The 24,584-nt window shown below is 55.8% G+C and overlaps 2 protein-coding genes across 8 annotated transcripts in view; both read left to right on the plus strand.

Annotated features, from left to right (window-relative positions):
• SYNGAP1 (synaptic Ras GTPase activating protein 1) overlaps window positions 1-20,027 on the plus strand; it is a 31,597-nt gene extending 11,570 nt beyond the window's left edge. The window contains exons 4-21 of one of the 7 annotated variants that reach the window (XR_006217586.1): window positions 575-666; window positions 1,124-1,245; window positions 3,032-3,185; window positions 3,402-3,500; window positions 5,044-5,670; window positions 5,813-5,957; window positions 6,185-6,329; window positions 7,844-8,080; window positions 8,221-8,422; window positions 8,648-8,826; window positions 9,518-9,559; window positions 9,953-11,027; window positions 11,350-11,523; window positions 13,167-13,378; window positions 14,499-14,589; window positions 15,395-15,474; window positions 17,366-17,433; window positions 18,487-18,573. Coding sequence is in view for 4 of the 7 variants with exons in the window: in XM_042986129.1 (XP_042842063.1) it covers window positions 575-666; window positions 1,124-1,245; window positions 3,032-3,185; window positions 3,402-3,500; window positions 5,044-5,670; window positions 5,813-5,957; window positions 6,185-6,329; window positions 7,844-8,080; window positions 8,221-8,422; window positions 8,648-8,826; window positions 9,518-9,559; window positions 9,953-11,027; window positions 11,350-11,523; window positions 13,167-13,378; window positions 14,499-14,589; window positions 18,487-18,633 (3,743 nt within the window). In the remaining 3 variants the exon portion in view is untranslated. The other 6 variants (XR_006217585.1, XR_006217584.1, XM_042986129.1 and 3 more) reach the window with 6 other exon arrangements.
• Window positions 20,028-21,310: 1,283 nt separating this feature from the next.
• Window positions 21,311-24,192, plus strand: ZBTB9 (zinc finger and BTB domain containing 9). Its single transcript, XM_007093208.2, has 2 exons — window positions 21,311-21,520; window positions 21,706-24,192. The coding sequence occupies exon 2, from the start codon at window positions 21,786-21,788 to the stop codon at window positions 23,205-23,207; it is 1,422 nt and encodes a 473-aa protein (XP_007093270.1). The 5' UTR covers window positions 21,311-21,520; window positions 21,706-21,785; the 3' UTR covers window positions 23,208-24,192.
• The last annotated feature ends 392 nt before the right edge of the window (window positions 24,193-24,584 follow it).

The following is a 24,584-nucleotide window of genomic DNA, read 5'->3' on the forward strand; positions in this document are numbered from 1 at the left end:
TCTGTTCCCAGGCTTCTTCCCCTGCCACTCCTCACAGGTCGCTTCTAAGACTTCCCCCTCCAGACCAGGGAGGGGGTCATGGGAGGCAGCCCTGGCTGTCCAGACAGACAGGGGTTCCAGGAGAGGGGGGCAGGTGGAAGATGTGCCCAGCTGAGGGGAGAGGAAAGCCTGCCTATGGGCAATGACCTTTAACCCAACTGCCCCCCCCAGCTAGCCCCTTCCTGGGGGGGTGGGCACCAAGGACCTAGCTTCTGTGGATCTTTGGTGTCCTTTTATCACTGGGGTTTTACTGACCCTCTCAGCCATGCCCTTCTGCTGACTGCCAGTCCCAGTCATGGGCCTAAGGCCTCCCACCCCATCCCCCTCGGGGGGCTCCGGCTCGGGTTCTTTACCCCCTCCTTCCCGCCGTCAGCCTCTCAGCCGCCGCTGCTCTTCCTGCTGCTTTCCGGGGGGTAGGTGAGGCTGGAGCTGAGGGGCAGAGGGAGGTGGGCGAATGGGCTGGGGCCAGAGTTGGAAACCTGGGCTAACAGCAACCCCTCCCCAACTTCCCTTCTGGCTCTTTATCCCCCTCCAGAATACCACTTGGGTCGCTCGAGGAGGAAGAGCGTCCCAGGGGGGAAGCAGTACAGCATGGAGGCCGCCCCCGCTGCGCCCTTCCGGCCCTCGGTGAGTGAAGGCACCAGCCAGATGTGGCTCAGCTGGGTCCCCTCCTCTCTAGCCCCAGCTGGAGCCCCAGGATTCTGAGAAAGGGGGCAGGAGGGAGAGAGAGAGAAAGCGCGCGCACACTCACTCATGCGCGCGCCTCTCCCCACCTCTTTGGTTTCCCCCTCCTTGGCTCTGTCCCCCTGCTTCTCAGACCAGCCCTCCCACCTTCTCCAAGCTGGTGTGTGTGTGTGTGTGTGTGTGTGTGTGTGTGTGTGTGTGTGTGTATGCTTGCACCCGTTGGGAGCAAGGGAAGAAAAATTGGTAGCAGGGCTCCCATCTCCATTTCCTCATCTCTAGAGACTTCCCTTCCCCCCCCCCCCATCCCACTTTCATCCAGGGACTCTACCAGCTGAGGGGTGAGTAGGTAGAACTGACCCTGCCCCAATCCACCCCTCTCCCCATTTCCCTCCCACCCCAGCAAGGCTTCCTGAGCCGGAGGCTAAAAAGCTCCATCAAACGCACGAAGTCACAACCCAAACTTGACCGGACCAGCAGCTTTCGCCAGATCCTGCCTCGCTTCCGAAGTGCTGACCATGACCGGTACAGGGGCTGGAGTGGGCGGGATGAGCTGGATGCAGCATAGGGGACTCTTGGGTGAGATTGGAGGGAAGGAGGCTATCTAGGTGCAGAGAATGAAGGCCGTGGATTGGTGGATTGGTTGAGGGATGTTATGGGACAAGGGACAGAATGGAGAAGAGGAAGCAGGAGAGAGGCACGGTGCAGGGAGAGGACAAGCTGAGAGGCAGGAAGAGAATGAAGGTGAGGCCAAGGAGGGACTCTCCTGGTCACCAGAAGGATGGGCTCCATCCCCGGATTGAAGGAGCTGTACAGGACAGAGGAGTAATGGAGCCTGGGAGCCTGGGAAACACTGAAGGAATCCAGGGAAGGGGTGGTGGGTTGGTAGGAGAGGGAGCAGTGTGATCTAGGAGAAGGGTGTGAGGGAATGGCAGCAGTTGGAGTGGGGCTGGGGCTGGCAGATACTGATGGATGAGGGAAGGGCAGCAGAAAGCCTGACAGAAAGGGGAGGCTGACACAGGTATGCAGGCTGACAGAACTGGGAGGGGAAGCTGTAGGGTTAATCGTGGAATGAAGTATGAGGCAGAAATCCCTCTGAGAAGTCCAGGGGGCACTGTCTCTGAGACTGGGGTTGCAGGAGATCTGATATTTGCTTCTGTTGTCTGCCTCTTGGGGTCCCTCTTTGGGTTTCCCCCTCACCCAGTCTCTCCCCAGGGAGAACCCTGTCCTCCCTTTCCCCCCATGTCTGGCCGCCCCCAGGATTGGGCAGGTAGGGAGGTTGGGATAGGTGAGTCACACCTTCCCCTACCCCCCTCCTATGTCACCAGAGCTGGATTTGGGCCTGGCGGGGGGGTGAGGGCATGGTATTCCTGGCCGCGGGGGCGGGGGGCCGGGGGAGCGTCGCGCTGACGGCAAAGGAGCCCAAGATGACGGGGCTGCTATAAATAGCCTCATGGAGGCTCCCACACCCGAGCTCTCCCTCCCGCTTTCCCGCTGCTCTCCACTCTTCCTCCCCTAGCCATCTCCCAGCCATTCACTATCCCATCCCTCTGTGTTGTGTGCTACGTCCTCCATTCCCTCAGTCCCCTTTACCTTCTGCTCCCTGGTGTGGTCCCTGCTTGTCCCCCACCTCTGTTCCCACGCCCGTCTTCCCAGCTGCTCCTCATCTTCTTCCATCCTCGGTCTTTCCGCACGTGGCTTGGCCTCCCCCTTCTCCCTCCTGCCCTACCTCCTCCTCTTCCCCAGGCCCCATTTTCAATCTCTTCCTTCTCACTTCTCTGCCCACAGCTTTCTCCTATTGCTTGTGATTTCCCCTCCCTCCTTCCTCTGATTCTGCTAAAACTTGTCCTCTGCTTTCATTCATTCATTCTTTGAATCATTACATGTTTTTTAGGTACTAGCTGTGTGCCAGGCCCAAATAAGCATTTTCTTTGTATTTCTGGTTCTTTACTCCTACTTTTTCCCCTGATATTGAGGCTCTGATTTGGGGGGTGGGGGTGGTCACCTAAAAGTGCCCCACACCCACCTGTTCTCTTTGTTTTTGTTTTTGTTTTCCTTTCTGCCATGGTCCATTTCTGGGTTGAGGTATTTCCAGGTGTCCCCAGTCCTCACAACCCCTTAGGTGTGAATTGGGGGGTAGGAGTTTCTTAAAGGGTCCTGGCTTCTCTCATTTTCCTCATGTCTTTCTGTCTGTGTCTGTGTGGGAAGGGGGCTCGGGGGACTCTTTCCCCAGGTCCCTACCCTAGAGCTAGCCCCTGGGTGTGTAAGAAGAGTGGGGCCCTGACCCTGTCATCGGACCCTTCCCTGCCAGGGCCCGGCTGATGCAGAGCTTCAAGGAGTCACACTCGCACGAGTCTTTGCTGAGCCCTAGCAGTGCGGCCGAGGCCTTGGAGCTCAACTTGGATGAAGATTCCATTATCAAGCCAGTGCATAGCTCCATCCTGGGCCAGGAGTTCTGTTTTGAGGTACTGGTTCTCGCGGACTGAGGAGGGCAGGAGTGATGGAGGGTGAGGGCACGGAGGCCTGACGAAGGTAGCACAGGTGGGGATGGTAAGGAAACAGAAACCTCCGGGGTTGAAAGAAAGGAGGGCAGGCCAGGGAGGAAGACACAGTGATGGAGTCTCCAGTCTTAGGAGTCACCTCCCCTCTGGAGCCCCATCTCAACCCCCACCCCTCTCTAGGTAACAACGTCTTCAGGGACAAAATGTTTTGCCTGTCGTTCTGCCGCCGAGAGGGACAAATGGATCGAGAACCTACAACGGGCAGTAAAACCAAACAAGGTATCGGGAGTAAAGGAGACCCAGACAGCATGGGCAAGGCAAAGGTCAAGCCACGGGGGAAGCCGGGGGCCTAGGGGGCAAGATGAGCTCTAAAGGAAAGGGAGGCTTGGAGAGGAGGACATCTGGGTGAGCAGGAGGTGACCCCCACTTGTTTCTGAGTCCCCCCATGTCTTTTTACCATTCCTCCTACCTTGTGATGTTTCTTTGCCGTAGAAGTCACAGACTTACAAAGCCGATTCGTCTTCCCTGGGGGCAGCAATGCCCCACCAACACCCTGGCAGTGGTCGCCTAGCCCCTGCCTGCAGCGTTCCTGCACAGCTACAGTTGTCAGCTAGCCAAGTCTCTAGACCTCAGTTCCCTCTCCGTAGAGCTGGTGGGAATGGGGTTTAGATGGGGATTCGATGACCTCTAAAGTCCCCTCTGGCTCAGAAATTCTACAGTCTGTGTTCTTCCCACGGCTTCTCTTTCCCAGGAGACATGCTCCCAGTTCCCTCAGCTATTCTCGAATCCCAGTTTCCAGTGAGCCCACAGTCCTGGTGACCCTCCTCCAGGGGGCCCTTGTTTTTCATTGTCCTTAATTAGACCCTACTTGCTGGATACAGTCTAACGCGTGCAGAGTCCGAACGCCATGCTTTCTTCTTACTGTGACTGTGACATCCCCTGGGCTTCACTATGACCTTGTGGTCCATTGTATCCTCAAGGCCCTTTCATGCTACATGTAGCCTCCCCCATCCTGTATTTATGCAGCTCACTTTTTTTGTTTTTGCAATCAACTTCTGATTGTCTTTGGAGGACTCCCCAGTTCTTCCCTTCAAATTCCACCTTATTTTTGGTTTATTATTCTAGCTTTTGAAAATTTTCCCAATGCTGATTCTGTTGTCTGGTGTATGGCTACCATCTGCATTCGTTTTCTAGGGCTGCCGTAACTAATTACCACCAATTAGGTCACTTAAAACAAAAGAAGTTCATTCCTTAACAGTTTGGGAGACTAAAAGTCTAAAATCAAGGTGTTGGCAGAACTTTGTTTCCTCTGAAGCTCTAAGGGAGAATCTTTCCCTGCCTCTTTTGTTTTTGCTTTTGTTTTCTTTTTTTCTTTCTTGCCTTTTAGCTCCTGGGGTTGCCAACAATCTTTGGCATTCCTTGACTTACAGCCGCACCTGTCCGATTTCTGCCTCCGTGTGTCTCTGGTCTCTAAATCTCTCTCCATACAGATATGAGGCATTGGATTTAGAGCCCGCTCTAATCTAGCATGAACACATCTTAATATGAGTGTACCTCATATTAAGGTGGACCCTTTTAAGGGACCCATATTAAGGTGAACCCATATTAAGTGGACCCTTTTCCCAGTTAAGGTCACGTTCATAGGTTTCAAGTGGACATGAATTTTGGAAGGAGGATACTAGTCAACCCAGTACACGTACTCTCAGCCTTCCGATTGCTATCTCAGAGACTGTCTCTCACTTTCTCACTGTCTCTCCCCTTTTGGTGTCTCTGTCTCTCTCTCCCTTCCCCTTTATCCGCCATGCCCACCCCACCCCACCAGGACAACAGCCGACGGGTGGACAATGTGTTGAAGCTGTGGATCATAGAGGCTCGGGAGCTCCCCCCCAAGAAGCGGTACTACTGCGAGCTCTGCCTGGATGATATGCTGTATGCCCGCACCACCTCCAAGCCCCGGTCGGCCTCGGGGGACACCGTCTTCTGGGGCGAGCACTTTGAGTTTAACAATCTACCGGCTGTCCGCGCCCTGCGGCTACATCTGTACCGTGACTCAGACAAAAAGCGCAAGAAGGACAAGGCGGGCTACGTTGGCCTGGTGACTGTGCCCGTGGCCACCCTAGCTGGGCGCCACTTCACAGAGCAGTGGTACCCCGTGACCCTGCCGACAGGCAGTGGGGGCTCTGGGGGCATGGGGGGTTCAGGAGGGGGCGGGGGCTCAGGGAGCGGCTCAGGGGGCAAGGGCAAAGGAGGCTGCCCAGCTGTGCGGCTGAAAGCACGCTACCAGACGATGAGTATCCTGCCCATGGAGCTGTATAAGGAGTTTGCAGAGTACGTCACCAACCACTACCGGATGCTGTGTGCTGTATTGGAGCCCGCCCTGAATGTCAAGGGCAAGGAGGAGGTTGCCAGTGCACTGGTTCACATTCTGCAGAGTACGGGCAAGGCCAAGGTGAGTGCTGTGCCCCCAGGAATAGGTAACCTGGGAGTGGGCACTTGCTTGGGAGAGGGGGATAGTAAGGATAGGGCACTAATGTCTTCAGAATGAGCTTGGGTTGTATGGAGGCTGACCCTTGGATTTTCCCGGGCCTCAGGACTTCCTTTCAGACATGGCCATGTCTGAGGTAGACCGGTTCATGGAACGGGAGCACCTCATATTCCGCGAGAACACGCTCGCCACTAAAGCCATAGAAGAGTACATGAGACTGATTGGTCAGAAATACCTCAAGGATGCCATCGGTACGACCTAGTCTCAGGTCTTCTTCCCAAACCTGCCACACGTGCCTCGCAACCCTAAACCTGGCTACCCCAGACCCCAAGTCACCCTTCCTCAGCTTGAATGCTTCCAAGCCTCGAGTCCCCGGACTCCAGCCTCCAACCATGGGATTCCGAGATTCCCCAACCCAGGCAGCCCCCATCCCTGCCCTTGGCAAGTATGACCACCCTCTGTTGTGCCCCCACCCCAGGGGAATTCATCCGTGCTCTGTATGAGTCGGAGGAGAACTGCGAAGTGGACCCTATCAAGTGCACGGCGTCCAGCCTGGCAGAGCACCAGGCCAACCTGCGGATGTGCTGTGAGTTGGCCCTGTGCAAGGTGGTCAACTCCCACTGGTGAGACTGGGAACGCTGGGTGGGGGCCGGGGCTGGGGTCGTGTGTTCATCTGTTCATCCATCTGTCCATCCGCAAAGAGGACTGAATACTGGTTATGGGCGAAGCGGCGTGCTTGGGGCTGTAAGGCAGGCAGACAGAAGATTGAGGCCTGGCCCCTGCCCTTAGAGGGACAGGTTAGATACAGAGAAAACTACGGAACAGTTGTACTGTGTGTTAAGTGCCAAGGAAGGTTCCCTCCCCCCAGGCAACATAAGGCCAGAGAAAGTGGAGGTTTGATTGAGATAAGCTGGGAAGGCTTCGTGAAGGAGGTACCCCCGCCCCTCTACCCCCCCCCCCCTCGCCCGGGGCTGGGCTTTGAAGACCGGGTTAGGTTCTGATGTGTGGATTTGATGGGCAAAGAAGACATTCTGGGAGAATGCCATGGGAGGGGCACATGCATGAAGGTGAGGGCCCGGGAGCTTTCGGAGGCCAGCAGTTAGGCCAGGTTTAATGGAGCGCATGGCTCCTAATGGAGAGTGGAAGGAGAAGAGGTCTGGACATGGGAGTTGGAGTTAGAATCTGGAAGTCCTCAGCTGCCAGGCTAAGAGTTTGAGTTCATTGGTAGGTCACGGATGCCATTAGTGGTGCTAGTGCCAAGAAGTATCATGATTGAGAAGATTAATCCTTAAGTGGCGTGGGGTGCAGGGAGTGAGTGGGGTAGGGAGAGCGGAGTCCAGGCTAGTTGGAGGTGATTGTCAGTGGATCGGGACGGTGGCAGGAAAGGGAAAGAGGGGCCGCTGTGAAGGACTCACTGAGGAAAGGATCAGCCGGAGCCTTCAGCTGATTGCAAAGAAGGGAGCTTGTCTGTGGGGAGTCAAGGATGACTCAAGAGGCCACGGGGCTGGTGTTTGAGACCTGTGGTCTCATTGACAGAACTGGGGAAGTCAGGAGGAGGAGCCAGTTGGAGGTGTGGGGGCGATGGTGAGCTCTGCTTTACACTACACAAGTTGGGGGGGGGGGTTAAGGTGTCAGTGGGACACTGAAGTGGGACGGGGAGGTGGGGAGTGAGCTGAGCCATTGCGGGCAATGGGGGTCACGCAGGGGCACCTCCATCCCCATTTCCCTGGAATCCAGAAGAGTTGGGGGGTCCGAGCTCCCTGTACCTCAAGTGACCCTCCATCTCTCTCCCATCTCTGTCTCTCCCTGGTGTCTGTTTTTCTTCTACTCCTCTCCTTGTCTCTCTCATACACCCTCCGTCTCTCTCCCGCATGTCTCTCTCCCCTCACCTTCTCTCCCCCTCCATTTCTCTTTCCCTGATCTGTCTGTTCCCTCTGCCATAGCCCTCTTCTTCCAGCAGCCTCCCGTCTTCCTCCTGCAGCCCCTCCCTCCCTGTCTCTCCCCCACTCTGTTTCCACACCCTCACCTCCTACCACCCCCCTCAGCATGTTCCCTGGAAGCTGAGGGTCTCTGGGGCTCAGTCCCGGTCTCTCTCTTTCTTTCTCTTTCTCTCTGTCTCCCCACCCCTTCCCCTCAGCGTGTTCCCGAGGGAGCTGAAGGAGGTGTTTGCATCTTGGCGGCTGCGCTGCGCAGAGCGGGGCCGGGAGGACATCGCTGACAGGCTGATCAGCGCCTCGCTCTTCTTGCGCTTCCTCTGCCCAGCCATTATGTCGCCCAGTCTCTTTGGGCTCATGCAGGAGTACCCAGATGAGCAGACCTCACGAACCCTAACCCTCATTGCCAAGGTCATCCAGAACCTGGCCAACTTTTCCAAGTGAGAGAAGCCTCAGGCAGGGGTAGGGTGGGGCTGGGGGTGGGCACGAAGGGCCTCCCGAGTCCCCAGAGACCCTGAGACGGGTGGGTGTGAGGCCTTCTGTGTGTGTGTGACCCCTGCCTTCTGGATGCCTTGGCCAGGTTTACCTCAAAGGAGGACTTTCTGGGATTCATGAATGAGTTTCTGGAGCTGGAGTGGGGTTCCATGCAGCAGTTCCTGTATGAGATCTCCAACCTGGACACGCTGACCAACAGCAGTAGCTTTGAGGGTTACATCGACTTGGGCCGAGAGCTCTCCACACTGCATGCCCTGCTCTGGGAGGTGCTGCCCCAGCTCAGTAAGGTCAGCAGATGCCCCTCTGCCACATCCCCAGATGTCTCCAGAGGCTCCTGTGGCCTGAGAGACCACCCCCTGCACAGATTTTTCTCTCCTTACTGTCCCCAGATGTGTCTCTAGCACCCCCCGCCTGCCCCCCCCCCCCCCAGCTCAGACACCTTCCATCTGCACCCTCTGAGGTCCTCTTAGAGCTGGGCACTTAGCCCCCAGGTAACAGCCTCACCCTTCCAGGAAGCCCTTCTGAAGCTGGGCCCACTGCCCCGGCTCCTCAATGACATCAGCACAGCTCTGAGGAACCCCAACATCCAAAGGCAGCCAAGCCGTCAGAGTGAGCGGCCCCGGCCTCAGCCTGTGGTGCTGCGAGGCCCATCGGCCGAGATGCAGGGCTACATGATGCGGGACCTCAACAGGTGAGCACCTGGGACCCCCACACCGGTGCCCTAGGAGCCCCTACTTTTCTGTTCCGGACACACTCCACTGGGCCCCTGTGCATCTCTCTAGGGCTTAAAAGGAAAAAGAGGCAGGCTCTCACAGAAAATGGTAAGGAGACAGGTATAGTCCGTGGTTAGGCTGAGAGCCCCTTTAAGGCCAGAGGGAGCAGGAATCTCAGAGCCCCAGGAAGAGTGTGGAGGCTCCTCCAGCTCCAGCTTGCTGGAAGCCTGGGGTGGGGGGGGTCCTGCCACAAGCTCTGATTTGCCTTGTCCCTCTGCCTGCCCATGCCTGTCCCAGAGCTGAGGTTCAGCCACACAAGTTAGATCAGCCATGTCGTGTCAAAACGTTCAGTTGTCTCTGCGCTGGTTGGTAAATAAGCACTTCCCCAGCCCCCTGCCAGAAGCCTGCAGACCTCAGCCACGATCCAGCCCCAGAGAAGTAACATGTGGACCCTAGCAGGGCCCCCCGAGCCCTGGCATCCACTCCGATGTGGCGGCCTCGGCTGCTATTCATTCTGATGACTGCCCTGCTTATTCCTCCGCCCCGGTCTCCCTCCATGATGCCATACCCATTCCACCATTCCCGCCTCTCCTTCCATGCATCCACGCCTTCTGCCCACTTCTCTCCTTCTCTCTGTCTGTGCTCGCCCCTCTTCCCATCTCTCTCCAGCTCCATCGACCTTCAGTCCTTCATGGCTCGAGGCCTCAACAGGTGAGGGGCTCTCCCCTCCCCCACCCTCCTCTCCTCTCCTGTCTGCTCCCCGCTCCCACTCCAGTGGCCTTCACCTTCCTCCTCCCCTCTTCTCCTCCATGCACCCTCATCTCCTCCATATCTGCTGGGACCTGCCCCTCATCCCCCATCTTGGTGCCCCCATCTCCCCTCCTCTAGGCCTCACTTCCTCCCTGGAAAGGAAAGGCCTTTTCCTTTCCTTTTTCCCATGTATCCCCTCCCTACCTGCCCTCTGCAGAGCTGCCACCTCCAGCTCTCCTCCCTTCCCTGTGGGTCCCACTTCTCACCCCCAGGCCTGTGCCAGACCACAGCAGGCTCAGTTGCCAGTGGTGTTGGCCTTACCTCCTGCTTGTACGCCCCTTTCCCTTCCTGCAGCTCTATGGACATGGCTCGCCTCCCTTCCCCAACCAAGGAGAAGCCACCCCCACCGCCCCCTGGTGGGGGGAAAGACCTGTTCTATGTAAGCCGTCCACCACTGGCCCGTTCCTCGCCGGCATACTGCACGAGCAGCTCGGACATCACAGAGCCAGAGCAGAAGATGCTGAGTGTCAACAAGAGTGTCTCCATGCTGGATTTGCAGGGCGACGGGCCCGGCGGCCGTCTCAACAGCAGCAGTGTGTCCAACCTGGCGGCCGTTGGGGACCTGCTGCACTCGAGCCAGGCTTCCCTGACAGCGGCCTTAGGGCTGCGGCCTGCGCCCGCTGGACGCCTCTCCCAGGGGAGTGGCTCGTCCATTACAGCGGCTGGCATGCGCCTCAGCCAGATGGGTGTCACCACGGACGGTGTCCCTGCCCAGCAACTGCGTATCCCCCTCTCCTTTCAGAACCCTCTCTTCCACATGGCTGCTGATGGGCCAGGCCCCCCAGGGGGCCACGGAGGGGGTGGTGGCCATGCCCCTCCCTCCTCCCATCACCACCATCACCACCATCACCACCACCGAGGTGGAGAGCCCCCCGGGGACACCTTTGCCCCATTCCATGGCTATAGCAAGAGCGAGGACCTCTCCTCAGGGGTCCCCAAACCCCCCGCCGCTTCCATCCTTCACAGCCACAGCTACAGTGATGAGTTTGGACCCTCTGGCACCGACTTCACCCGTCGGCAGCTCTCACTCCAGGACAACCTGCAGCACATGCTGTCCCCTCCCCAGATCACTATTGGTCCCCAGAGGCCCGCCCCCTCAGGGCCCGGAGGTGGGAGCGGTGGTGGGGGCAGTGGTGGGGGTGGCGGGGGCCAGCCGCCTCCATTGCAGAGGGGCAAGTCTCAGCAGTTGACGGTCAGCGCTGCCCAGAAACCCCGGCCATCCAGTGGGAATCTGTTGCAGTCACCGGAGCCGAGTTACGGCCCTGCCCGTCCGCGGCAACAAAGCCTCAGCAAAGAGGGCAGCATTGGGGGCAGCGGGGGCAGCGGTGGCGGAGGGGGTGGGGGGCTCAAGCCCTCCATCACCAAGCAGGTACGTGAGGGTGGGAGGAAGGCCAAGTGGGTGAGGGCCAGGGAGGGAAGAAGGAAATGGGATGGGGAAGTGGGGGCAGAATAGAGTCTGTGGTCTGAAGGTACAATTTTCTCACCCCTTTTCATTCATTAAACAAGTGTATGTAGAGTCCCTGCTATGCGCTACATCCTGTTCTAGGCACTGTGGATTCAAGGAGATCAACACTAGAGCAGGGGAACAAGGTTGGGACGGTCATCTCCTTTGGCAGCGCTGTCTCCTTCTAAATGCACCCTGCCTTCTCCCACCTTTCCTTTCTATTCACCCCCACCTTGCCCCATCCCAGCATTCTCAGGCGCCATCCACGCTGAATCCCACAATGCCAGCCTCCGAGCGAACGGTAGCCTGGGTCTCCAACATGCCTCACCTGTCAGCTGACATCGAGAGTGCCCACATCGAGCGAGAAGAGTACAAGCTCAAGGAGTACTCTAAGTCGATGGATGAGAGCCGGCTGGACAGGGTACGCCGGGCCCCTCACCTTCCCATTACCCACAGGGGAAGCCTCTAGATGCCTCCCAGGGACGCACCCAGGGTCAAGTAATTACGGTAGAAAGAAGAGACAAAGACCTGATCCCCTTCCTTGAGAAGCCTTCAGTGTATCAGGGGAGGCTGTCGACAGTCAGTCTATCGGAAGGCCAACTTCCAGCTTTATTTTGTGGCGTGTCATAGACTGTCTGGGGAGAAAGATTCTATATTAAGGTTTATTTCTGTGTTCTTCCCCAGGGGGAACATAAGCCCTGGCTCTTGTGACTACTCGGGAAAGGGGAAGTGGCTTTGCCAGCAGTGTGAGCTGATAAATTGGGCAGGGGGCACAGCAGTTACAGTTATACTACAAATGATGTCCAGCTTACCCAGTCATTGTCCTGTAGGCGTAGGGTGACAGAGGGTCGGTGTTGGAAAGTGGTATGACTTGGCCTGTGTGTGGAAAAACCATCTGGGCTCTCAGCTTGGTGATGCCCAGAGCAAAAGACAGCAAGAGCTCAGGGGCACACACAGATGATTTAGCAGAAAGTTCCTTGGGGAAGCTGTTGCTCCAAGGGCTCTGAAGAAGAGGGTAGCTGTAAGATTAGGTTATTGTGAAGAATGTCTGACTCCAACCTGGGTGGAGCAGAGAGAGGTTTCTTGGGGCATGTGGTCTTTGAGCATAAGAAAATGTCGGGACTGATCTAGGTGGACTCGGTGTAGCAAGTTCCATGAGAGAGTTAAGCTCTGATGCATCAAGGTAGCCAACTTAGGTAATATATAACATCTCTGCTTTGCATCTAGAATGGGGTTGGTTATGTATGTATTCTCTCTGGAGAATGAGAAAATACTCTCCCAAATCATTTTTTCTGTTCTATGGCTTGGGTGAGATATTTTTGTTGATGAAGGCTCTAGACTAGTACCGTCCAGTAGAACTTTCTGCAGTAATGGGAAGTGTCCTGTGATTTGCACCGTCCAGCGTGGTAGCCACTGGCCACACGTGGCTGATGCAACCAAGGAACTGAATTTTTAATTTTTTTAAAATTTTAAATAGCCACATGTGGCGAGTGGCTACTGTATCAGATAGCACAGCTCTAGGCTCTAGAGTCTACAGGGCAGATAAAAATGACTCTTCTGTGCCCTTCCAGCCCCAGAATTCCAGGATCATTATCAACAGAGAGGCATTCCTAGATTCTCATCCTCGACTTGTTTGAAGCCCAGACCCCTGACCCCACATCGCCTCTTCTTATCTGATGTCTTTTCTTCCTGGGTCTCCCTAATGTGCCCTGGTTGGGTTGAAGAGTCACCTTAATGTTTAATTTCTGTGCACAGTCCTTCAAGGTGTGTCCGTGAGTCTGTGTGGGTCCTCACGTGTCCAGATTTACATGTGATGGTGGGTCTGTGCTTCTCGGTGTGGGAGCATATGACCTTGGTCCATTTTAAAGGAGCCTTGGCTCCATGGAAGGGCCTTCTCAGAAGCTACTATGTCTGGTATGATGAGCAGGCAGGGAAGGGTCTGGAGAAGCCAGCTGGGATGTCCCTCACCATGCAGTGGCTGCTTGGTAGGCAAGGACGGAGACTGGGTGGTGGGGTCAGGGTGAGGCACCCCTCACAGTGCGGGGTCGTGTGCCCGGCGGGCAGGTGAAGGAGTATGAGGAGGAGATCCACTCACTGAAGGAGCGGCTGCACATGTCCAACCGGAAGCTAGAAGAGTATGAGCGGAGGCTGCTGTCCCAGGAAGAGCAGACCAGCAAAATCTTGATGCAGTATCAGGCCAGACTGGAGCAGAGCGAGAAGAGGCTAAGGCAGCAGCAGGTGGAGAAGGATTCGCAGATCAAGAGCATCATTGGCAGGTGAGGGGCGGCCTGGGGAGGGGTAGCAAGGGAGAACCTGAGGCTGAAGAGAGCCAGTGAGCTCCCCCTTTTAGCCTCAAGCCCCAAACTCAGGGTCCCATGAGGAAAGCCCACCACCCCACTCCCAGAGATTGCCACCCATTCACCGGTCACCCGATGGGGAGAAACCTCTTGCTTAGTGCACAAGTGTTCCTCTCCCAAACCCTGATCTCTCTCCTGAGAGACTGACCTTTGAAGCCCTTGGAAAATGTGCTTGTTACCGTCCATTACTATGTGTCTGGCCCCAGCCTAGGCTGCAGCCTCCCACTGGTTATTCTCAACCTAGCCTGTGATGTTCTCCCCAAAGTGAGGCAGAGAGCCCCAGCCAGAGCGGCCCCTGGCTATCCCCATCCTCGGTAAACCCTTTCTCTCCAGCCTTGAAAAGGTGCTCTGTTGGAAAGCGAATGACCCTCCTTTGAGTGGAGTGTGTGCACACTTGCACTGCTCTGCCAAGCCCTGGCCTCCAAAGAAGGTATCCTGGCAAGGTGGTTAGCTGTCCTGGGACCCCACGCCCCACTCAAATCAGGGCCAATCCCACTTTGGTTCACTCTGAATGTATTTTTGAGTAAGATTGATTAGAAGGAGAAAGGCCTGACTTGAAACTTGTTTTCAAACCCTTCTCTAATTGATATCCTTGGCGAGAAATCACCTTGAGAGCCTTCATCAAAGGCAGGGAGATGCGGGGAATGATGATTGTCGACACCGCTCTTGGGCTAGGGGTGTCCCAGGGGCTGTACTGGAGATGGCCTGGGTTCGGGGACATGGAATGGGAAATGCAGAAGCTCAGCTACAGAGGGGCAGTGGGAGGGCACCATCCTGAGTGGGAGGACGGAGTGCCGGGGGTGTCCACGTGGCGGAGGTCTTCGAGGCCCAGAAAGCTGTCCTTAGCACGGGAGAGTCCTTGAGAGGAAGGTTACTGCAGGGTGTCTTTTGGGTCATAACGACGGAAGGATTCGAGGGCAGAGGAGAAGGACTCCCAGGCTTTTCCAGAGAGCTGCAGGGGTTCCCCAGGATCAGGAGTTCCACCGGCAGGCTCCAAGCCCGTGCCCGCCACTAACCCCACTGAAGCCCGTCCCTTCAGGCTGATGCTGGTGGAGGAGGAGCTGCGCCGGGACCACCCCGCCATGCCTGAGCCGCTGCCCGAACCCAAGAAGAGGCTGCTCGACGCTCAGGTGGAAATTACAATGTCATTTATCTTCTCCGTGTCCCATCCCCATCCATCCCACTGTCCTTCGTGCACTCACTGCACCAGCCACCCGGCCCCATCACCATCTGTCTCCCACTGTCCTCTGTTTGTGCTCCCCGGTGACCCCATCTTCATCCCATCGTCTGTGCCTTTGTCACTCCTGGCAGTGTCAGCCCCACCCCTGTGCCTTCCTACCCCGTCTCTCCCGCTCCTCTCTGGGTCTCGGAATCTCCACCAGAACCTCAGTCTCTCTGCCCCCAGACCCCACCCCACCCAGTTCCTGGCACCCCTGCCCTGTCTGTGCCTGCACCTGTTCACGTCGGGAGTTCAGCTTCCTCTGAGCTCATCTTGGGCCAGAAGCGCTAGAGGCTGCAGTTGACTAGACTAGAGCACAGGGCAGGGTGAGTTCCAGTTCCCAGGCTCTGAATGGTCCCCATCACCTCTGTTCTCTTGGCTCCCCAATTTTCCTGTCTCCTGGGCAACTCCCTAATAGCTTCCTCTTCTGACTCTTCAGCTCTTGAAGGCCCCTCTCACCTTGAAAGCTCTCCTTCCCTCAGTATGAAAATCCCTCCCTCTGGTCCTCACACCTGTCTAGCCCTCCAGCTCCCTGCCGCCCTCCCTCTCTCCTCAGCCAGCTTGTAGGACCTCTCTCCTGCACCCTTACCCCTTGCTCACCCCAGTTCTGCTCACTTTCCCACCCATGCTCCTCCTTCCTCTGCTCTGACCGCCAGGCTTCCCCACCACCACCGCCAAGGCTCCTGACCCCGTGACCCCACTCTCTCCCCCTGCAGCTCCTCATCAGGTAATTCTCCTGGTTCCGCTTTGACCACGGGCGGAGGACACAGGGGGAGGTGACTCCGGACCACTGCAGGTTGGTCGTGAAGCCCGCTCCCCTCCAACTCTCTGGAGCCTCTCCCCACCCTCACTGCTGCCCTCCACACCCGAGAACCTCCACAGACCCTACCCTCCTGACACCTCCTGCACAGACCCGGCTCCCAAGGCACTGCCCAAAGAGAGCACTCCCTGCTGCTCCCAGAAATGCTCAGTGACACCCCGCCAACACCAAGCATTTTGCCCTGGACAGGCCTGGCACATCCCCAGATCTCTCCTACAAAACCCACCGCCCAACCTCCTCTCGGTCCTCTCCCTCTGCCTCTCCGGTGTATGTCTGTCACCCCCCATTTCACCAGAGCGTCCTTGGGAGTTGGGACTTTGGGGGTGGGCTTTGTTAAGGGGTGGTGGTGATGATGGGTTGGGGGACCCTGGCTAGAGGGGCTGTGCTGACTGCAGCAGGTAGGTGGGGGTTTACCCTTCCTTCCCTAACCTCCGTTCTCCATCCCTCCTTCTACCCCTCACCCGTTTCTCTTCCTCCTCCCTTATATCTGAGTAGAAGAGATCTGTAGCTCCTGTTGGGCCCCAATGGGTGAGAGTTAGGAATGGGCAACTGACTCAGGAAGACTTTTGGGGGGGCTGAAAAGAATGCTGTTCAGGATGTCAGGGTACTAGGCAGGGTGAGTGGAACAAGGAGAAACAAAAAAGGAGCCCTGACAGATGTTAGGATGCAGACGGGCCCATGTGGCGTGGGAGTTGGAAGTGGGGTGAGCCGTCTTCCTAGATAAGATCATGGGCTCAGTAGCCATGTGGATTTCCCGGCAGAGATGCCGGGAACAGCATGTTAAACAACCTATCCGTCCTTATCGGAGCTCACCCCCCATCTCCCGCCACCCAGTGGCCTTGCCGGACACATGGTCCTACCTAAAACTCAGTAAATGGGAACCTGTCAGCCACTGATACCATTTCTGGGGTGCTTTCTTTTCTGCGGGATTGACCTGCAGTGGGCAGTGGCTCCTCACACTGTAATTTTAACTCTCTGCCTGCCCAACCTCTCCGTCAAAGTAGTTAGTGATCTGCAAACAGATGCTACGAGTCACCAGGGGACCTCACCACTTACAGGACTCCTGCCGCGAATTCTTTTGTAAAATGAATAATGGCGCCCTAATTTATCTACTTTCTAAATTTGGGTCCATGGGGGTGTAGGGGGCATGCCTGTGTTCTGTTGCCAGCAGACAGGCAGAGGGAAGGGAATCTGAGGTTCCCTTCCCTGCTCTCCTGCCACACTCAGGATCCCCTACCATACGTAATTTCCTCTCTTGCTGACTTGGGGAAAGTGTGCAAGATGCTCAGCAAGCTAAGAGGGGAGCTTTGCTTAAGGCTGAGGGTTTGGTGACCTTCTGAGAGGTGAGGTCTTTGATTTGAAAAGGAGAGCCAATCTGGGAGCCTCTACTGGGAATGTTTTGTATCCTATAGAGATACAGTTACGCAGAACCAGGCTGCTAGGCCTAAATGCCCTGTGGCCCAGGAAATAATTTGGATGCGTTTTTTTTTTTTTTAAACATTTTTTTTAAGTGTATTTATTTATTTTGAGAGAGAGAGAGAGAGAGCGCACATGCATAATGAGCAGGATGGAGGGGCAGAGAGAGAGGAAAAGAGAATCCCAAGCAGGCTCTGCACTGTCAGCGCAGAGTCTGACATGGGTCTCAGTCTCACAGACTGAGATCATGATCTGAGCCGAGATCAAGAGGCAAATGCTTAACCAGCTGAGAGCCACCCAGGCACCCCTGGACACTTTCTAAATCACTCTTAGTTAGGTATTGGTCCCTCTGCAATTTAGCCATTGACTTAAAAACTAATTCTGTGCCTGTATTTTAAAAAGCCAAATGAGCAACCAGAAGTATAGAACAGGTGGCTTTCTTCTCTCCTAGCAGAGGAACAGCAGCCAGAGCTGAGGGCAGGAGCCAGAAGCCAGGAGCTGGTCCAGGAGCAGGAGGAGGTGATAGAATAGGACCAGGGGTGGGAGGAGGGTCTGATACCCCTCACCCTCTAACTGGGATCCCAGGCAGAGGGATTGAAAGGATCCTGGGGGCGGAAAGGAATGAAGCAGTTCTGCTTCCTGGGGATGCGGAGATTGTGGCATGCTGTGCCTCTGCAGAAGCTCCCAGTCATTTCTGCCCTTAGCACGAGAGAGAGGCAGCCCTCCCACGATGTTTTTACCATCCCACATGACTTCCCTGAATCCCCCCTCCCCCCCCCCCCCCCCGCCCCAGCCCAGTACAGTTAAACCTCTCTAATTTGGAGTGTTATATTGGGAAGATGGCCACTCTGAATAAGTGACAAAACTGAGTAACAGTGTCTAACATTTAATGAAATGCATGTCTTCAAAATACGTACAGTAAGTAGAACTCGGTGAACAAGGCTTTTCCACTCCAGGCCCTCAGGGAGCATGCGTTAATGAATAGATAGGATTCAGAAGTCTGTTTGCTCGTACCCTCCTACAGACACGTTTCCACTATTAATGTGCTTAGCACGCCCTTTCTTCATAGATAAAGGAAAACTCAAGCCCAGTTTTTGTTCATATTATGAAAAAATTCCAAATCCATGGGGGTCTGGATTAATGAGGTTTTGCTGTACTGCCTCCCCTTGTTCCCTCAATACAAAGTTCCTACCTTGGATTGGGGGTGGGCTGGGAGGGGGTTCCAAGAGGAGGAGGGAGGCTGGGTAGGGGGAAGATGCAAGGGTTTAGGTTGGGGGTGAGGTAGGAACTTGTTTCTTTTGACTGGTTTCCCGGTATGACTCCCTGGGTTGGAAGGCCCATTAGGAGTCTGGGGTGAGATTCCCTTCTCCCTGATCCCAGAAGATGTAACTTCTACTGCAGGTGAGAAACACAATAGGAGGACGGGGGTGGGGGGTTGTCTTGGGGGAAGGTGGGAGGACATGATTTATGGAATGGGCTGGCTATGGGGGAGGCTACGGTTAAGGGGGCTGACACCCAGGCCCCCGCGAAGCGTCTCAATAAGTCCGCGCTCTCCTCTTTGGTGTCTTGCAGGAGAGGCAGCTTCCCCCCTTGGGTCCAACAAACCCGCGTGTGACGCTGGCCCCACCTTGGAACGGCCTGGCCCCCCCAGCACCGCCCCCCCCACCCCGGCTGCAGATCACCGAGAACGGCGAGTTCCGAAACACCGCAGACCACTAGCCCACCCAGCATCACAGACCTTCTTCTCCTTCCCCATGCACCCCACCCTGGAACAGCACCCACCACCAGGACTGGATATCGCCGAGGGACAGCGGGATTGCCTCCCCGAATGCCTCCTTGGGGGGCATCAATCCCCCACCCCCACCGCACCATTTCCAGGGGGGAGAGTGGGGACCCTTAGCTGTCCCCTTTTCCTTCCTGTTGGGGTGCTGCCCCCTGTGACCCCCAGGGACCCTTGCCCCAGGACACCACCTACCCCACACAGACCCCTTCACTCCGGGGTGCTATCCCCATCCTCTGCCTCATCGTTCCCCTGAGCACTGGGGGACAGACCCTCGCCCCCACCCTGGGGGTGTGGCACCTCCAAACTTTCAACTTCAGGGTGATTTTTTAGCAGTAACCAGAGCTGACAATCTAACTCCCCTCCACCGCCCCATTTTGGCCTCCCCTGTCCCCCTTGTTATGGGGAGGGGACCCCAGGTGAGGGGGCCCTATTACCCCTTGATTTCTCAGGAGCGTCTGGGGGGGCTCAGCACGCACAAACTCCTTCTCCTCCTACTACTCTTAAATTTACTCCCTCCCCACCCAGAACCCAGATGGGGTGGAGGGGCCACCGGGGCAGGGAGGGGGCGGCAAGGGGGGAATGGGAGTCATCTCCCCTTCCTCCCACACCTGATCTGCTCTTGGCTGGTCCCAGAGCGGGGTGAGGGGGCTTATGCCCCCCCCTCCCCCAGTGTGTTGGGTGGGGTGGAATTGAGGTTAGGGTGAGGGGTTAGGGTCTAGGAGGGTGTGTATGTTAGGGAGGACAGACTAGTTGATCTGCCCTACCCTGACACACACAGCCCCCCTTTTCCCTCCCCCTCTCTCTTCTTGGTCTCTACTCCCAGGGGGAGGGGGGAACTTACTCTAGGAAAAGCCATGTCTCTCTCCCCCAGGGTGGGGGGACCTGTGTTGGAGGAGGGGTGTTGGGGGCCCCCTTCCATGACTCTGTCCCCCCCCCGGGGGAGGTAGGACAGGGCTGGGCTTCCCTCTCATCCTCCCCCCTCCCCAATCTCCCTCCACCTCCCTCCCTCCCGCCAGCTCCACAATTTTTCGGTGTTTCTCTGTACATAGCTCTCTGGCGGGATAGGGGAGGTAGGATGGATGGGGTTTAGGGTGGGTAGGTCATGGGAGGGGAGAAGCCCCTCCTTGGCACCCCCTCTTCCCTGACTGCTGTCCCCTACCCAGCCTTGCCCCCTCATCCCTTCTTGCGTTTGGTATTGAGACTCTTTCCAGACTTCACCCTTCTTTCTTTTGTATGGACAGTTCCCCTTCAGTCCCATCCCCCTACACACATACACCCAGCCGGGGCCAAATTTATACTTATATAAAGGTTGTAAATATGTGAAATTTTATCCCTGTGCCCTCTCCTTGCTTTCCCAACCTCAGACCCTACCCCTGGATCCTCTTTCCTCTTCTCTTTGGCTGTTGTAATTATCTGGGGTTTGTACTGTACATATCGGGGGTGTGTGTGTGTGGGCTGGGGGCAACCCCTCTGTACAGAGCTTCCTGGCCCCCTCCCCCCCCACGCGTCCCTCCCCCTCCACCACCCTAAGGGTAGGGAGATGCTCTTCCTACTTGTTTTATTTTGTTTTCTCGTTCTCCCTCCCCACCCTGTCCCACCCCACTCCCAGCCTCTCTGTCCTTCACCACTATCCCTTTTTCTCCACTCCCAGCCCCATTTCCTTTTTTTCTGGAGTGTGTGGTGAAACAGAAAAATCATGTTTAATAAACGGAGATTGTTCTTTTATCGCTGTACTGATTTTCCTAAGCTGGGACTTCCAGACAGACCAGCAAGTGACGGGATCTGCTTTTTCATAGGAAGGTGACCTGCTGGAAGAAACTATATCTCTGCGTGATGCCACCGTATTCCCCAGAATCTCTCTCCCACCCAGCGATGAGACTACTGTGTTTTTGAGCAGGGGGTTTGCACTGGCCAAGCTTACCCAATCTAGGTCTCTCCTCCGCACTGCTCCACTTAACCCGAAGGAGTAAAGAGGCCAAGGAACAGGAACAGTATCTGATAAATTCCAAGTTATGTTACACACACACACGTTTAGTGATCACCTAGAAATAAGGTTTATTTAATTGCTGGTTAAAATGCTACCGTATGGAATGGAGGAAAGAACTTGGTGCCTCAGCAAATGTGAGTTCCAATCCCAGACCCGTCACTTGGCAGCCTCGGTTAACCCCAAGAAAACTGAGGATCGCGACATCTATCTTCCAGGGCTGGGGGAGGATACAAGGAGATGTGTGGACAGTACGTGGCCCGCACAGTAGGTACCGAATTAAACTCGCCTTCTCAGCACCTACCGGGGGACGGGCGCTACATTTAATCACCCTACGACTTTTGAGTCTCCCCCCCTCCTTCCGAGCTCTGCTCTCCGGAGGTCTGGCTTGCGGTCCTCCCCCCGTAGAGGCCACCCCATCCGCAGCCGCGTAGGGGGCCAGCGACCTCCTGCTAGCCCCGCCTTCTCGCCCGCGCAACCAATCAACACGAGGCTTTTAGGCCATTGCCCTCCGATTGGCTGCGGCCCTGACACCGCCCACCACCCGGCGTTGGCGTCCGGCGGGAAGGCGGTGGCTTCCGGCCTGGGACGGCGAGGTGGCCGCAAAGGCGCTCTGGTCCATAGCCGCGTGTGTACCGGCGGGGGCGTGGCGGCGGGAAGGGCCTCTCGGCCGTCACTCAAGGTCTCCCGGTGGCCGCGGCTTCCCGGGAGCCGGGCTCTCAGGGCACCGTGAGAAGGAGCGGAGCGGAGGGCAGGAGCCGTCGGGGGCCGGCGAGGTCAGGCGCGTGGCTGGAAGGACCTCCTCATCCTCCTTCACAGGCCCTGGAAGTTAAACCCCGGTTGGTCTTTTGCTGTGGTTGTTTAGTTCTTATTTCCTTGGTGGGGGAGTGCGCGGGATTGATCTGCGGAAATCGCCACTGACTGCAAAGTTTCCACATGTTGGGTTGGGGAGGCGAGTGCTGTGTGAGGAGACGTGGTTCCCCTTACCCAGAGCTTCTGTGACCCCCGTCTCTTTCCTCCACAGCCTTCGTCCCGCGTGGGCTCCGCCCCCAGCCCCTCATCTCCCGTATTCGATCCCCTGGGATCTCTTTCTGAGGAGGCCATATGGATACCTCGACGCCTTTGCCTCCCGTCCCCCCCTCCCCGATCTGCAACCCAGCCCCGCGGACGATCCAGATCGAGTTCCCGCAGCATAGCTCCCTGCTGCTGGAAGCCCTGAACCGCCACAGGCTAGAGGGCAAGTTCTGTGATGTGTCCCTCTTGGTGCAGGGCCGGGAACTTAGGGCTCACAAAGCAGTGTTGGCTGCTGCCTCTCCTTACTTCCATGACAAACTTCTTCTGGGGGATGCGCCACGTCTCACTCTGCCCAGCGTCATTGAAGCCGATGCCTTCGAGGGGCTGCTCCAGCTCATTTATTCCGGGCGCCTCCGTCTGCCACTGGATGCTCTCCCTGCCCACCTCCTCGTGGCCAGTGGCCTCCAGATGTGGCAAGTAGTAGATCAGTGCTCAGAGATTCTTAGAGAACTAGAAAACTCAGGTGGTGGAATTTCAGCCCGGGGGGCGACCTCTTACCACACACTTCCTTCCACCACATCCTCTCCAGGAGGCTGGTGCATTCGCTCTTCCCCTTTCCAGACCCCAGTGCAGTCTTCCACTTCTACCGAGAGCCCCGTTTTAGGGGAGGGGAGCGAACTGGGTGATGTGTTACAGATTCAAGTTGAGGAAGAGGAGGAGGAGGAGGAGGAAGAAGAGGAAGAGGAGGAGGAGGACCAGGCGTCAACAGCACCCTCCCAGACTCCTCAGCCCCCGAGAGTATCAGGGAGCTTTCCCTGCCCTCATGGATCTCACTCACTGCCCGTATCCACTACGCCCCGCAGGGTTCCAGAGGGCGAGAGTGCACCCCTCGAGCCTCCTGCCCCTCATACTGCACTGCCCCCCAAAGTCTTCTACATTAAGCAGGAGCCCTCTGAGCCTAAAGAAGAGATATCAACAGGTGGAACTCAATCTGGAGGAGCAAAGGAGGAGACCAAAGTGTTTCCTGGAGGGGACGCTGAAGGGAATGGAGAGCTAGGATTCTTGCTGCCCTCGGGAGCAGGGGCGACATATGGAGGAGGAGGAGGAGGTCCATCCTGGAAACCAGTGGATCTTCATGGGAATGAAATCCTCTCAGGGGGTGGGGGACCTGGGGGGGCAGGACAGGCTGTGCATGGGCCTGTGAAGTTAGGAGGTACACCCCCCGCAGATGGAAAACGCTTCGGTTGCTTGTGTGGGAAGCGGTTTGCAGTGAAGCCAAAGCGTGACCGTCACATCATGCTGACCTTCAGCCTTCGGCCCTTTGGCTGTGGCGTCTGCAATAAGCGCTTCAAGCTGAAGCACCATCTGACGGAGCACATGAAGACCCACGCTGGAGCCCTGCATGCCTGCCCCCATTGCGGCCGTCGGTTCCGAGTCCATGCCTGTTTCCTTCGCCATCGGGACCTGTGCAAGGGCCAGGGCTGGGCCACTGCTCACTGGACTTACAACTGACTGCTGAGGCCGTGCGCTAATTTCTAGTGCAGGAGAGCCACTGCTGCTGATGGACACTTTCCCCTCACCACCATTGCGCCCCACTCTCGGATCTTGAAATCATGCCAAGAGAATAGATATATCCTGGACATCTTGTTCTTAAGTGTGGGCGTCGACCTGTCAGATTTGGGAATTCAGTTTTCTCATCTCGAGGTTTGCTAACCACCCCATCAGAAGGTGGTGTATAGGGCATACATAATTTGATCACTTGCCCATAATAGACCTTTCATACAGTAAACCAGATTTCAGATTAAGAGTTTGCTGAGAAAAGAGAGCAAAAAGACGTGACGATTAAATGTTGCATTTGGTCTCCACGAGGAGTTAAAGGAGCTGGTCTCCACGTAGGGATGTTTGATTCTAAGGTCTAGTGATTCCAAAACTAATAAGCTCTGTGTTTTCGCCCTTGTCATTGCTGAAATGATTTAGGTAGAGTTCTTTTTATGTGCTTTCTTTTGTTAGATCTTTCCAGAAGCTCCTCAGATCATAACTTGCTTTCTCACCTTCCCAACACTTCTATTTTTAATGTGGTAGTTGAGCACTTTAACAAACTTGAGCATTCCAGGTGTCATTCCTAGAACCCTCTTTTTAACAGAGGGTATTCCCTCAACAGTCTGTGCCTCTTGTTTACCTGTGTCCACCACTGATCACCCATATATTGATCACAGTGATTGGAATGTGACCAGTGAACTCAGGAGGTGGCCACCGACCTAAAATGCTCTCAGGGTAGCACCACTGTTTTGAACAAGTGTCTGTTGTCAGAGGCTGAGACAGCGCATACAGAAGGCTGGAGAGTAACTGCACAGTAGGACCACACACTCTTCCTTTCCATCCCACTCACACAATAGCCCCTTGAGAGAGAGAAGAGAGAAGAGTAGATATTGGAATGGGGAGATTTTCACAGTTACTTAATTTCTTCAAATAAACTTTGCCCTGAAATGTAAGCTGACAATGGACTGGATTGAGTAATTTATTGGGAGAGACAGCATGAAAACAGAGTTGCAAAAACTTGAATGTGTTCCTTATGCAGCAGGGCTATGTTGATGGGGGAAGAATGGGATGGTTTCACACTGGTGCAGAGATCATTGTCCCGGACCTCAGTGGGCCAGGTTCTAGGCCTTGACCTGCCACTGAATGATCTCTAGTAAGTTCCCTTATCTTTCAGAGTATGAACTGGTCATTTTTGGTTTTTGTAAGGTGATATATATCTCCTAACTGGTTCCCTGTCTTCTTACTTTTGAAGGTGTTGGTTCACATGATCTTTACCTGTACTCTCCCCTGACTTTTTGTATCATTGATAACATTTGGTTGTTTGGTTTATTCTACATTTAGTGCATAACA

The sequence above is a fragment of the Panthera tigris genome, chromosome B2 (genome assembly GCF_018350195.1).
Source record: "Panthera tigris isolate Pti1 chromosome B2, P.tigris_Pti1_mat1.1, whole genome shotgun sequence".
Taxonomy (NCBI): Eukaryota; Metazoa; Chordata; class Mammalia; order Carnivora; family Felidae; genus Panthera; species Panthera tigris.